Source organism: Camelus dromedarius, chromosome 6 (assembly GCF_036321535.1).
Source record: "Camelus dromedarius isolate mCamDro1 chromosome 6, mCamDro1.pat, whole genome shotgun sequence".
NCBI lineage: Eukaryota > Metazoa > Chordata > Mammalia > Artiodactyla > Camelidae > Camelus > Camelus dromedarius.
Genome location: NC_087441.1, coordinates 3,149,727 through 3,162,605, shown reverse-complemented (window position 1 = coordinate 3,162,605; position 12,879 = coordinate 3,149,727). Strand labels below are relative to the sequence as shown.

The 12,879-nt window shown below is 43.4% G+C and overlaps 1 protein-coding gene across 7 annotated transcripts in view; it reads right to left on the bottom strand.

Annotated features, from left to right (window-relative positions):
- Positions 1–12,879, bottom strand: part of PDE10A (phosphodiesterase 10A) — a 531,531-nt gene that overhangs the window by 88,447 nt on the left and 430,205 nt on the right. For all 7 annotated transcript variants that reach the window (XM_064486482.1, XM_031456668.2, XM_031456666.2 and 4 more), the window contains 3 exons: positions 12,156–12,184; positions 1,655–1,775; positions 1,116–1,165 (listed from right to left, as the gene is read on the bottom strand). In XM_064486482.1, coding sequence (XP_064342552.1) covers positions 1,116–1,165; positions 1,655–1,775; positions 12,156–12,184 — 200 coding nt within the window. The remainder of the gene's footprint in view (positions 1–1,115; positions 1,166–1,654; positions 1,776–12,155; positions 12,185–12,879) is intronic.

The window sequence follows — 12,879 nt, the reverse complement described above, 5'->3', positions numbered from 1 at the left end:
ATAAACCGCCTTGTTGACTCTTTATGTGTTAGGTACCAGGAGAGATGCTGGGTGAATACAAAAATGAGCAAGACCCCGGCCCAAAAGAGCTTTTCATCCTGTAACACAGACGATCACAACACAAGGGGAACAAGGACTGTGCAAATGAAGGGGATTGGTTATGAGTTAAGTAATTCAGACAATAAGTATCTTTTGTGCAACTACTTTCCTGCTTTGCACTACTCTGTTACTCATGAATATTAGCAAAAGCCCAGAATACTGTCTCTATTCTTATTAACATTTTATATAATATAAACAGCACACATTTTTATCACTCACAAAACAAGTACCAGATTGCAAAACCACACCCCAAATTTCAAATTACAGTGGCTAACACACAAGAAATATACCATAGAAGTCTGCAAAATAATTTTATAACTGAGCTTTATATATTTAAGCTCAGAACGTTATTCTAAAATGTCACGTGTGTGTTGATACCATAACAAAAATTAAATGCAGGTGACTGGATGTCTCGAAATACTTTTGAAAGTGCCTCTGCATGCTGCGCTGGACACTGGGCTGTGCTTCAGGTAAGGTAAACCAGAAGCGCAGGGTCCAGACCGCACTGCTGAACTGCGACAGGCCCGCGCAAGCGGCCGCACACGGCGTGTCTGCACCAGGGCCGCCTCAGCCCAGGAGCCTGCACTCAACGACGCTGTCCTAGCACGTCTAGAGTCACCGTGAAAACATCTAAAAAGTCACATAAAACTTCTGCTCTCATTTTATTCTACTGCAGGTTGTGTGTAGAAAAGGGCACAGACTGTCCATGACACCGAGCCCACAGGGACGAAATAACCTCTGTGAAAGCAGTAAATCTGGAAATGCCATTCATAAGCTAGGACATCGCAAACCAAAACCTAAACAATAAAAAAAGCTGTAAGATTTTATGCCTCAATGTTGCTATGCTGGTAAAATTCCCAGTCGGTAATAATTACATATAGAAACAAAACAGAAAATGAGTTTTAAAGTACTTACAATATGTCTATCAAGTTATTTGTAATATAAGAGTCTATCTTTTTTAAAAGGCTTACAACACTCTCTTATCTAGAGACTGAAGTCTGAATCCAGGTACTCACAGTGTTGCACTCTCCGAGGAAGTACAGCGCGAACCCGTCAGCTTTTGTGGCTGCCGAAGGAACAGAAAAGGAGGAACTGGTCTCAGTGGACGAAGGAAACACGCACGCGCTCTCCAGGTGAGCCCTCAGACAAGGGTCTTTTGAGCGGACTCATTAGATAGTTAATGGTCATACAGTAAACAAACAAAATAATGCATGCCTTTACTCAATTACATAATTAGAATACTTTCCTTTTATGTTTCATGAGCTATTGCAAATTTTAAGATACGACATCCTCAAATGCATACAGAAATATATTATGTAAATACAGCTGTTAAAATTTAAACATCAGATTTATTAGAAAATGTTTTTAAAATTTGAGACGTTTAATTTTTAAACTATTTAAAAATAAAAGAAATGATATTCACAGTCCTGAAAAACATAAGCTTCAACCAAAAGGACGATGTACATGCATCTACGCGTCATCAGTGAAGTGGGCATAATTCAACTTTATCTTTGGCTTAATTTTTCTGCTGGGAGGAACATAAACCGTTTCTTACCAACTTTAATGATGCTGCTCAGTTCGTAGAGGAGTAGCTGGTTGTCTCCTCCTGTGTCCAGCCGTTGTTCTATGTAGCTGTTTAGTTCATACACAACTCCCTGCATATTTGTATCTTGATACTTTGAATAAAAAAAGAAAAGGTATAATTAAATATAATACACTAAAAATTCCTTCGTTTGTAAAACATACTATTAATATACATGATTTTATATTATATAATAGCTGTTTATTATGCTTTTATAGTGTGTGACTTAAATATTATGATCTACTATAAAAGTTGATTGAATATTGAAATTGCTACAACTTACAATTATCTATAGACTCCATGTATGTTTATTGATGCTAAAATATCAAATGCTACAAATTACAACTTTGTTTCTGAAGTTTTATATATAACGTACCAGGCAACTAGATCACTAAAAACGATGTGAAAGTTTGCAAACTGAATGAAACATCTTAAGACTCTAGAAAAGTCAACCTTATGCACTATACTGGGGAAACAAAGTTTGCTGATCACTCTCCGCTCGCTCCCCTCCGCGTAGCTACCGCTCTAGTCTGACCTCAACCCGGCCCTAGAACAAGAGCGCGAGGTTCTCCCCACAGCGGCCGCACAGCACGTCCACGGCACCAGGCTCCCTGCGGCACCAGGGGCAACAGCAGGTGGACAGAGGTCTGGGAAGAAGGAGGAGGAAGCTAACCCTTGGTGACCCCCAGCACGAGCTACCACTGTGTCTTCATAAAAGGACCGAAAAACAGTCTTCTAATGCGCTTCCCTGCTACCAGCTTGCCTTCCTAAGCCTCTTCTCCAAACAGCAGCCATGGTGAACTTTATAAATAAAATCAAGTTCTGTCACTCTCTGGCTCAAAATACTCCTGGGGCTTCCCACTGCACTTAGAATAACAGACTCCTCACAGGGTGGCCTCCGCTCTCTGCAAAATGTGGTTACTGTCTGCCTCGGAAACCGTCTCCAGCCACCTGTCTCTCTCCTGGCCCCGCAGCCACCTTTCACTCCGAAGGCCTGTGACGTGCTGTTCCTGCTGAGCCCTGTTCTCAATGAACATGAATAAATAAAAGAATGCATGAACCAGTCAGTCAGTGATTCCACAAATGTGTGCACCAGTCAGTCAATGATTCCACAAATGTGTGCACCAATCCTGACAATCTGCTCCATGTAGGCACTCTTCCAGACACAAGAAATGCTAGAGCACGACCAAAACAAAACTTCAGTCCTCAAGGAGCCGGCAGTCTAGCTGCGAGAGAATGAATCAGTAAAGTGTGCAGTGTGACAGAAGGTAACAGCGCTGTGCAGAGAGGGAGCTGGGAAGTAAGTGCATCTGGGGCGAGAGGGCTGCCTTCTAAACAGGACGGCCCGGAGAGGAAGGACTCAGTGGCGTGAGACACAGGGGGCTCCAGTAAAGCCTGATGCCTGCAAGGCCGGAAGCCTGCCTGGGCCCCCGGCTGCCTTGTAGGAGGTGCTGGTCACCCACCACCCCTCTGCTTCTGGTCTACACACAGACTCAAGTGCAGACAGGCCCCCAGAAAAATGAAGTATAAAGGATGACTTGTCAAGAGATGCAACACATACTAGAAAGAATGGATGAGGTTTAGCTAGTGGATATAAACTGGGAAACAAACGAGAAGGGGTCTCGGGGTGCTGGAAGAGTGCAGAAGAAAGACAATGTTGGTTCAGGCCAATTCTTTATCCAGGCGCACGAAGCAGAAGTGCTGGGTTCAGCGTCTAGTGCTGGGCTGGCTGAAATCTGTTCCCCAAAGTGGCTGACACTAAACGCAGCTGGAACACCAGAACTTCCCTGGCATCTGTTCTCCTCTTGGCAAGAGCGGAATGCTAGAGTGGGCTTACCCTGGGACACCGGCTTGCCCGCCCCCTACCTACATCCCTCGGACGCCCCCTTCATCAAGGCCATGGAGGCACACTCCTGAGGCGGCTCTGGCACAAGTGAAGAGCTCTTGGTTTGAGCCAGGAGTGACCTGAGAACCACTGCCACCCAGCAGGGTTCCCTGAATCCCCCGGGGAGATGGGTCTTGGCGTGGCAGGGGACAAAGGGGACACAGGACATCCAGAGACGAGGCAGCTGCTGTTAGCATAACGGACAGAGCAGAACCTGCGGTCGGAACGACGTGGCCAGCAGAGATCTTTAGCACTGGACCAAGCCCTTGATCACGGTGTCCCTGGAACTGAAATAGGGCAACCTTCTGTTTTTCCCACTTGTCTAAAGAGAAGTGTTCTGGGTTACACGAACAAAAATCTGACTTGATAACCACAACAGGAAAGTCAGAGTACCTCAGTGAATTCCAGACTTGAGCCACTTCACAGAACCTCTTGGATAAAGCCAGGCGGGACCAGGTCCCCTTGAGGAAGGATTTTGATTCACAGTCAAAGCCTTACAGTGCTTCTTCCTCCTCCCCCCAAAGAGGCCTGTGGCCATTTAGCTGCACACTGAGTAAAGGGGAAGTCACCAGTGTGACAGTGAAAACTGAATAAAAATCACAAACACTTGAAATTCTGATGCCTACAAAATGCAACAGCGTTCTATGGCGCTGCAAAGGCTTATGTTATCTCTTTATCATCTGTAAAAAGATCCTAGCTGAGCTACTGCAAGTTTGAAGAACTCCAGAGAAAATATTCTGCCCTAGAATCGCCCTCCTCACCACTGATCAGAACCACCAGCTCCACAGTCCCCACCCCAGTCGAAGTCGTGGGAAAGAGCCGATCTGACACTGACGCCGACAGACACAGACTCAGTCATGCGACCGATTTGGAACCCCTGGACTGAGCCATGCAAAAGCCTTCATGCCTAAATCTGCCTCTGGGCATTTCTTTTTCATGAATCCATCCATTCTTTGAATACATTCTCTTTCTTATTGGGAGGGTACATTAGCTAGTTTTAAGGCGGGTTTTTTAGTTACTCAATTAAGGAGTCTGTATAATAAAGTGATATGCAGACTGACTCTTTTGTCTCCCAGTGTAATTCTGAGGACAGACCCCTTGATAAGACCAGATGCAGCGCTGAGATTAACGCCCAGCTGTTCTCCATCTCTTTTGGACAGGAAATGGGTTGTCACACACAAGTGAGAACAAGAAGACATTTGGGGTTATGGACAGTTTATCATGAAATTTCCTTCCAAGTCTCTGGGCTTTAGTTTTCTCATTTATGCAACAAGAAGGCTGAGATACTGTCTTTAAAATACCTTTCAACAGTAACTTTCTATGTTAATCTATGATCTAGGATTTTTTTGTTCTTGTTCTTGTTCATACAAATCCTAATCTTTAACCTAACAGATGCGTTAGTACACCCTGTGTCCTTTAATTAGCGATGACAATTGCATAAATATCATAAAAACTAAATGTTTTATTATGATTACTAAACTATATTAATATAGTATTAACTCTCAAATATTGAAGACCTACCTTCACAGTAAATGGATCATTCAAATCATAAGATATTGAAAACTTAAAATTACATGTGAATGTGAATAATAGGCATAGTTACTATTTGATTTTTAGCCTACGGCCATTTTGTTACTCACGCCTACTATTAACAAAGGAACGGCAGAGGAAACAAACACTGACGAATATCAAATAATGCGCTTCTGAGATGCTCTCACGGAAACAACACGATGAAGAAAGTTTACTAAGGGATTAACTCAATCGAATGAACTTTCAATTCTATGCCTTGACTAACAGAAAATTACAACAGTATATTAATGAAGTTAAGAACTTGTATTTGCACAGCATTTTTAACTCCACAAAGTCCTTTCACCACTGCCTTTATTTTTAAGAACCCGTATAAAGTATATACTAAGCGTCGCTGAGACGCTCCTCGATCAAGATGGGTTAGAATGAGTTGTGACGTACAACTTCTCGAACCTTAGCATCAGACTGGACACAGCCACCCTCATTTTCTATTCCACACTGATTTTCATGCAGTACTTGCTTTCCATTAGTGCAACTGCTAAACACATGGATTTGCAAAGATATGACTTCACTGAAAGAATGGTAGTGTCTAACGTTAACACTGTGGACTGTGTCAACATTGAAAATGTGAACTCCATCAAGCTCCGTCTGACAGATGGCGTTGTTTCCCATGAAATTTTATCCCTGTGAGTTTGCTGTGGTACCTGTGAGCGTTTGGAACACAATCTGGGAACCAGGGTAACAGTGACTCTATCACCCAGAGGGAAATAATCTTCTATGAGACACAACGGTAATGAGTTGGGGAGTGTAAATCCTCGGTTCAGGAGGAAACCTGAGAGCTGATCTAGACAGAAGAGCAAACGTTCTCAGGTTTGTTAAAGTGACTTAGGTGCTTAAACACAGACTGGAAGATCACTTTGCCAGAAGAGTTCACAGGTGATTCAAGAATGGACTGGGAGCTCGAACGAGATGGGATCTGTGATGCCTCCAAGGGCCCGTGACTCCATGAGGCATCACTGATAGGCCCTGGAGCACCGCAACGGAACACTAGCACACAGGATGGGACGGGGGTAAGGATTTGCCACATAAATACTTAACAGCGTGAAAGACAGCTCTTAGTTTTCAGTGTAAAATACAACATCTGAATAATAACCTCTCATCATCATTCTTTAGATTTTTCCTGTTTCTTTTTTATAACTTTTTGTTTGGACATAATTTCAACCTTACAGAAAACTGCAAGAACAGTACCAGAAACTCCTGTGTGCCGTCAATTATTTACACTTTTGTCCTATTTGCTTTATCATCCTCTTAGTAAATTCTTTCCCCTGCTTCCTTCCTCCTTCCCTTCCTCCCTCCTTTCCTCCCCTTTCCTTCTTTCTCCCCTCCCTCCCTCTCACTCTCTGTTATCTGTCTGTCTATACACACACATACATACACACAATAGCAAAACATTTTTTTCTGAATATTTGAGAACAAGTCCTTTATCCAAAACTTTCAGTACGTATTTCCTAAGAAAAAGAGTATTAAGAGAATACACTGAATTTGTACATTGAATGTGAAACATAGTTACAATAGTTAGCATAATCAGAAAACTTAACATTGCTACAGCAATATTAGCTAATTAAAAACACACAGTCAAATTTCATACCTTATCCCAATAATGTCTTTTGTGATTGTCCCACCCTCATCGGTCCGGGTTCAAACTCCAGATCATATATGTCACTCAACTGCCATGTCTCTTTGGTACACTTTACTGTGGAACAATCCCAGAGCCTTTCTTTGTGTGTCTTGAGCTTGATGTTTGTGACGAGTACGGGCCAGTTTTGATTTGTCTGATATTTTCTTAAGATTAGACCTGGGTTCGGCAATTTTGGCAAGAATACAATGAAGTGAAGGGGCCAGCGCACCAGCGTCCCCCCCGTACCTGTGACCTGGCACCTGCTGGGAGGAAGAGCTTTCTCTTTCCCTTACTCATTCATTCGTATGAGTATGGACTCAGCTTATTTATTCAACAGGTTAATATTAATTAATAGTAATTAATATTATTATACATGCATTTTAATGCTCAAATTGTCCCAGATTTGACTAATGGGAACCCCTTCAAAATAGCTCCTAATTTAGTTTAGGGCAAAAGGCCCACAAGATGAAAGGGCTTTTCATAATAATAATTTAATTTAGGAAAAAGCAGTCCATGAGCTAAAATAGTTTTAAGTAATTGACTGACATTCCTGATAACTTTAAAATTGCTAGTAGAAAAAAATCATCAGGAGCAGATGAACAATGACAAAGTTAAGGAAACAGAAGATGCATCTGAGTGCCTTGCCCAGTGGATGTATTTCTGAATGTCAGTATGTAAATAAGTCTTGTTGAACTAATAGCTCCTCAGCAATGTGTCAAGCACTATAACAGGTTCCAGGTAAGGCTCTAACTCTCACGGAATTTACATTCTAGCTGGGGGAAAGTGATAAACAAGAAAAAAGCAGCTTGCGGCAACACCTATGGCAAAAAGAAAACACATTTATGACTTTGTTGCCGTCCTTAACTGAACAGCCTGCAATCTAGGAGAAACCCAGGAAGGAGCCTGGAGGGCCAAAACTAACATTATTCAAGGATAAATAAACGTTAAAAAAAATCTAAAAAATAACCCCTCAACATACATAGTGACATTAAAAAAGAAAAACTTACCCAAATACCCAAGGTATTAGCATTGTATTATACTAGCAGACCCAGGATAAAGCTATTTTTATATGTCTTAGAAGGAAGGATATATGCAAAGTGACTTTTAGGGCAGCATCTGCTTTGCACTCTCAAGAAAATGAAAGAATTAACAGTGAGAATTATCAGTAAGATCATAAGACAGACTGAAGTGGAGAGAAAGCCCCAAAGTACAGAAGTAACGTTCATGAGACAGAGCCATGAATTTAAGCAGAGTTGGAGACGGTGCAGAACAGCTGTGCTGCACACGCTCACGCCAGGGATGCACAGTTAGGCTGAGTGGTCCTTCCAGAATGCATGGTAAAAAAAAAAAAAAACTGACAGAGGATGAAGGATGTGGATACCTGATGATCTTGAAGAGAATGAAGCAAATGAGAGAGAGCTGACACACCAAGAAACAAATAGACAAAAGTATTTTGAACTAAAAAAAGACGTTAAAAATGGCTGAGAAAGCTCACTACATGCCAGGTTAGTCAGCAAGTTAAAACACTTACGTACACCCTGGGAAAAACAGTAACTCCCAAGGGCAGAAGACAGAGTTTTAGAGATATTCAGAGACGAAAAAAGCAACATTTACCAACAAAATTAAAAATACAACGAAACACATCTTACAGCATTTCGAGGGGCAAAGACGTTACCCAAGAATTCTAGACCTGGTTGAAGTCTGTCTAATTCTAGCACTCAGCCTCCACATAGGCTTCTTACCTGGATGCTTTCTCTCCCTTTCCTTGTCAGAACTCTTTGTGATTCATAAGCTGGACCCACTTTATCACCACCAATAATAGTAAAACAGAAGAAAGGACTACTTGTGCTGAGCAGATGGAAACAAATGACAGACCGACGACTGACGCCACGTCCCCCCAGCACTCGCCCGCCCCGAGCTCTCTGCCCAGGGCTCCTCCTTTCATTCATTCAGTTCATGCCCAGAAGACCTCCTTCTGTGCCTTGAACATTCCTGCCTACACCGTCTGCCTGGAATGCTTTTCCCGCAGTTCTCAGTGTGGCTCCCTCCTTCACCCCGCCTCGGTCTTTCCTCTGCTCCTGATAAACCGTCCCTGGCTGCACACTCGCACCCCAGCACCATATCCTCTGCCCTGCCTTGTCTCTACAGCACTCACTGCCACTGAACCCAGGGTGCGTGTTATTGATTTGCTGCTTATTGGCTCCACACTGATGCTGATGCTGTGAGGGCAGCATTTCTGTCTAGGTTCTTCCCTGATGAGCCTAGAAGAGCGGGGGCTTAACTACCATATGATGACTGAACGATGGTGTCTGACTGGAAAAACAACAGGCTGGCCAAGGTATGCTGATTTTAACAAGGCGTTGACACAGTACCTCGTATTATTCTTATAGGTGAAGTTTCTATGTATAGCATTGTCCTATTTATTTTTTAATAAATCACTGAAAAAAGGGCATAGGAAAACAACTTGGGAAAACTACTCAAATGTGTGGCCTCAAAACAGGGAACTAATGTGTTAGATGAGAGAAGTGAGACTGAGACTTCACTCAAGAGGTTGGGTTGGGTCAAAACAAGATGAAATGAAGCTTAAATAAATGTACAGGGGGAGGACACAGCTCAGTGGCAGAGTGTGTGCTTAGCATGCACGAGGTCCTGGGGTCAATTCCCAGCACCCCCATTAAAAACACATAAATAAACCTAATTACCACCCCCCAAAAAGACAAAAATAAAAAATAAATGAAGTAGCTATATAGTCCTGTAGGTAAAATTATAAATGAAAACCTGCTGACAAAGGAGCTTGCTCGGTTTTCCTCCCACTTCACCGATTTCTCCTCCTGAGTCTCCTCTGCTGCCTTGTCCACGTCCTCCCCACCGCTGGACAGCTGGGGAGCCCAGCGTTCGGTGTCTACATGCCACAGACCCCAGACACATCTGCTATATCTGTATCTCCAGTTCTCCCTTGGACTGTTCCACAGATGCACAGTTTCCAAGGGCTCTCTGGCCCACCTCATCTTATCAGGTTCAAGCCAAAGTTGGTCTATAATATTGTGTCACAGAGGTCACCTTCTAAAAATATATTGATAATGTATACTTTGTTCAGAGAATGTCAACCCAAATCCTAAGGAGGCATACAGGAAGAAATTATTTTGTGAGTATGTTTCACTGGGAAGACAGAACGCGATCTCCCCGTTCAAAGAGCTCTCACACGGAGTAGGTGGGTAGCTTTTTTGAGTTGCTACAAAAGTCAAAACAACGCTAGTAGACAGCAGTTAAAGAAAGGCTGCTTGGCTCTAAGTGAGAAAGTCCCCCACGATAATCAGAACTGCCTGGAGGTGTCACAGTCTGCCTCACTAAGAAGCACGCTTTTTTGACATTGGATGTGCCAGTCACCATCTACCAGAAGGTCACAATGGGTATTTCTAAATCTTAATTTTCACTTAAAACAATGGTATACTGTTTCATGAAGCAAATTCTGAGTGCCAGTTGAATGAGCATTGACCAAGGTATGGGGTATATTCACAAAAAAACAAAACAAAACAAAACTGTAAAAGGTCCTACCAACCGACCCTATTCTAGGCCATCAGCTCACGTACTGAGCATTTCTCAAATGGGGATGCACTTTCTCCAAATTTGGCATAAAATAAGAAAACCTTATAAAATAATAGCAGAGAAAAGTCATTATGTGCAGTTGATTATCCTTTCTCATGGCCTTAGAGACAGTATGTGGCGGTCGGAATCCAAGATGTGTCATGGCAACATTTTGTGTAACTAAAATATATGGAAATGCATCCAATTACAAAGCCTACTCTTTGTATGGTTCTTCTCCCCAAATAGAACTCAGCTTATATTTGAAGGGGTGGACAGCAAAAACAAAACCACTTATGACACTATGATACAAGATCTTTCCACTGGGGGACCCTGGTGGTGAGGAGAGCGTGTTCCACCAAACAGGTGAATAGAGTTAATGCTGATGTAAGCACGGTACCAGGGGTGTGGCTCTAATCTTTGTGGTCAACAGAACAGACTGTCAGGAAAACGCCCGGGTAGGCTGATGTCACCTCCTGGGGGCATCTCTTTCCCCACCTCCTTCAAAAACAACGTCTAAAATCTTTTGAGGGTTGTAAAGGTTAAACTGAGGTTAGGGATTCCCTACAAAGTTAGTCTGGGTTAAAGAAAAAAAAGCAGCGTACTGATGAGTAAGTTGTAGTTTTCCCTTCTTGTCTTTGGTTTACAGACACGTGGGGGAGGCCTGAGACAGCGGCTTTGCCGGTATCAACACCCCAGTGCTTCGGCCTCCACCCAAGTCCACTCGTGACAACCTTCTTGTCATCCTCAAACACTGCTTTGTAGCCACTTCTGCTGCTCCCAGCAGCTGTGAAAATTTCAGGCAGATCCTTCTGTCCCCAGTATACCCTGAAGATCTTAGACTTGGGAACTTTCTGTGAGCTCTGCAAATGCGAAGGTGACAGTGCAGGCACTCAGTAAAACCCTGAGACTTACAGAAACCTGAAGTGTCTGTCAGGCTGCTACGAACAGAGGAAATTCTGCCCAGTCTCCACCAGTGGTCCCGGCCATTCAGACCCTCCTCTCTTCAGGGGCATACATCTGTATACGTGACTTTGTTAACAGCGCTACAGTTTATATCTTATGATACATAAGGTTGCATCAGATACAATTCAGACTTGACTGAATTATTCAATAGATTTTTTTCAACATGTAACCCCTATTTTAAGGCCTTTGTCTGTGAGCAGGGCAGGTAACGCCGAGTCTTTTCCGCGTGTAATCACGTAGTCACAGGCTTGCGGCACTGAGCGCGCTGTGCTGCAACGCCTTCCACACTCGTGCCCCGCTGCCGTAAGCCACTGAACTTTACCACTAAGTGTCTCTCTTGGACGTGAACCCGTGCACTTAATATTTATAAACGTCCTAAAGGCTGTCATGCCCTCAGTTCATGAGTAGCCGCCTTCTGTTCTCCCACAAAGAAGGTGCAAGAAAGGAAAGGCAGGGCCCCAGGCAGCGCGGGTGCATGAAGGAACCAGGAAGCGGCTCCCGCCTGGGGAACCTGGTGTCGGTTTTTCCAGAGAAGCCAGAAATTCAATCTTAATATGCGCTCTCTCAATTTCTAAGTGCTGGCAACAAATTCAGAATACTCCAAAGGCACGTGCAGGCCAAATGGAATGTATCTGGGAGCTGAATTCGGAGTGAGGCCTCCAATTAGCATCCTTTCTCCCTACTGACTTTACTCCAGACTCGTAATGAGCAATCCTCTGGGGAGGGCACGGTTTTCGTCATGTTTTTTCTGACACTTTAACGTTAGAGGGCTGAAAATATACAGGAGAATTTATTTCCTGTGTTGTGGTCACAGAGATGATGTTCGCATTACTCACCCTGCTGACTTCCTTAGGAGCCGATTCATCTGGGGGATGGAGAAAGAAGGGAGAAAAAGAGTCAGAAACTCAGAGTAGTTTGTGAAACACAGAACATGTCATTCACTCTCAATAAACTAGAAATCTGTCTGTAATGATTCCTCTTGTGAAATCTCAGAACTCGGTTTTAAAATGCTGTATAGTAAAGTTAAACACAGTAAATTTCGAGCTAGACACACATTAATTCTGGAGGGACATGAAATTGCACAACAGCTTGCTGGTCATTTTCGAGATGACTTTTTTGGAGATCCTAAAATGGCAGTGCCTGCAAATAGGGATACAGTCTGATTTATCAAATACATGTACCGAGAAGAGGGCTTGTGATATTTGCAATATTCTACATGAGAAAACCCACACGGGTATCTCCAATGGTCACCAACACTTGTGCTGTGCTGTTGCCAGCATTCCCAGTTTGCTGAAATAAGACATGTGCCTGCATGGGACCCCAGGAAACACACCTATTCATAGTGCTGCTTTGTACCAGGGGTCCCAGGAGTTGGCGGGGGGGAGGTGCTGTTTGTACCAGCATGTCAGCATTGTTCACTGGCAAAATGAGATTGATGGACTGGTCAGGTCCAGGTGAGCCCCTCTGAAGTGCTCTCCCTGTGAGGCTGACTACGTGGCAAGAGGGAGCCTGTGTAACCAACAAGGTGTAAGAAACAAACCGGCCAAGACGCCGCTGCAG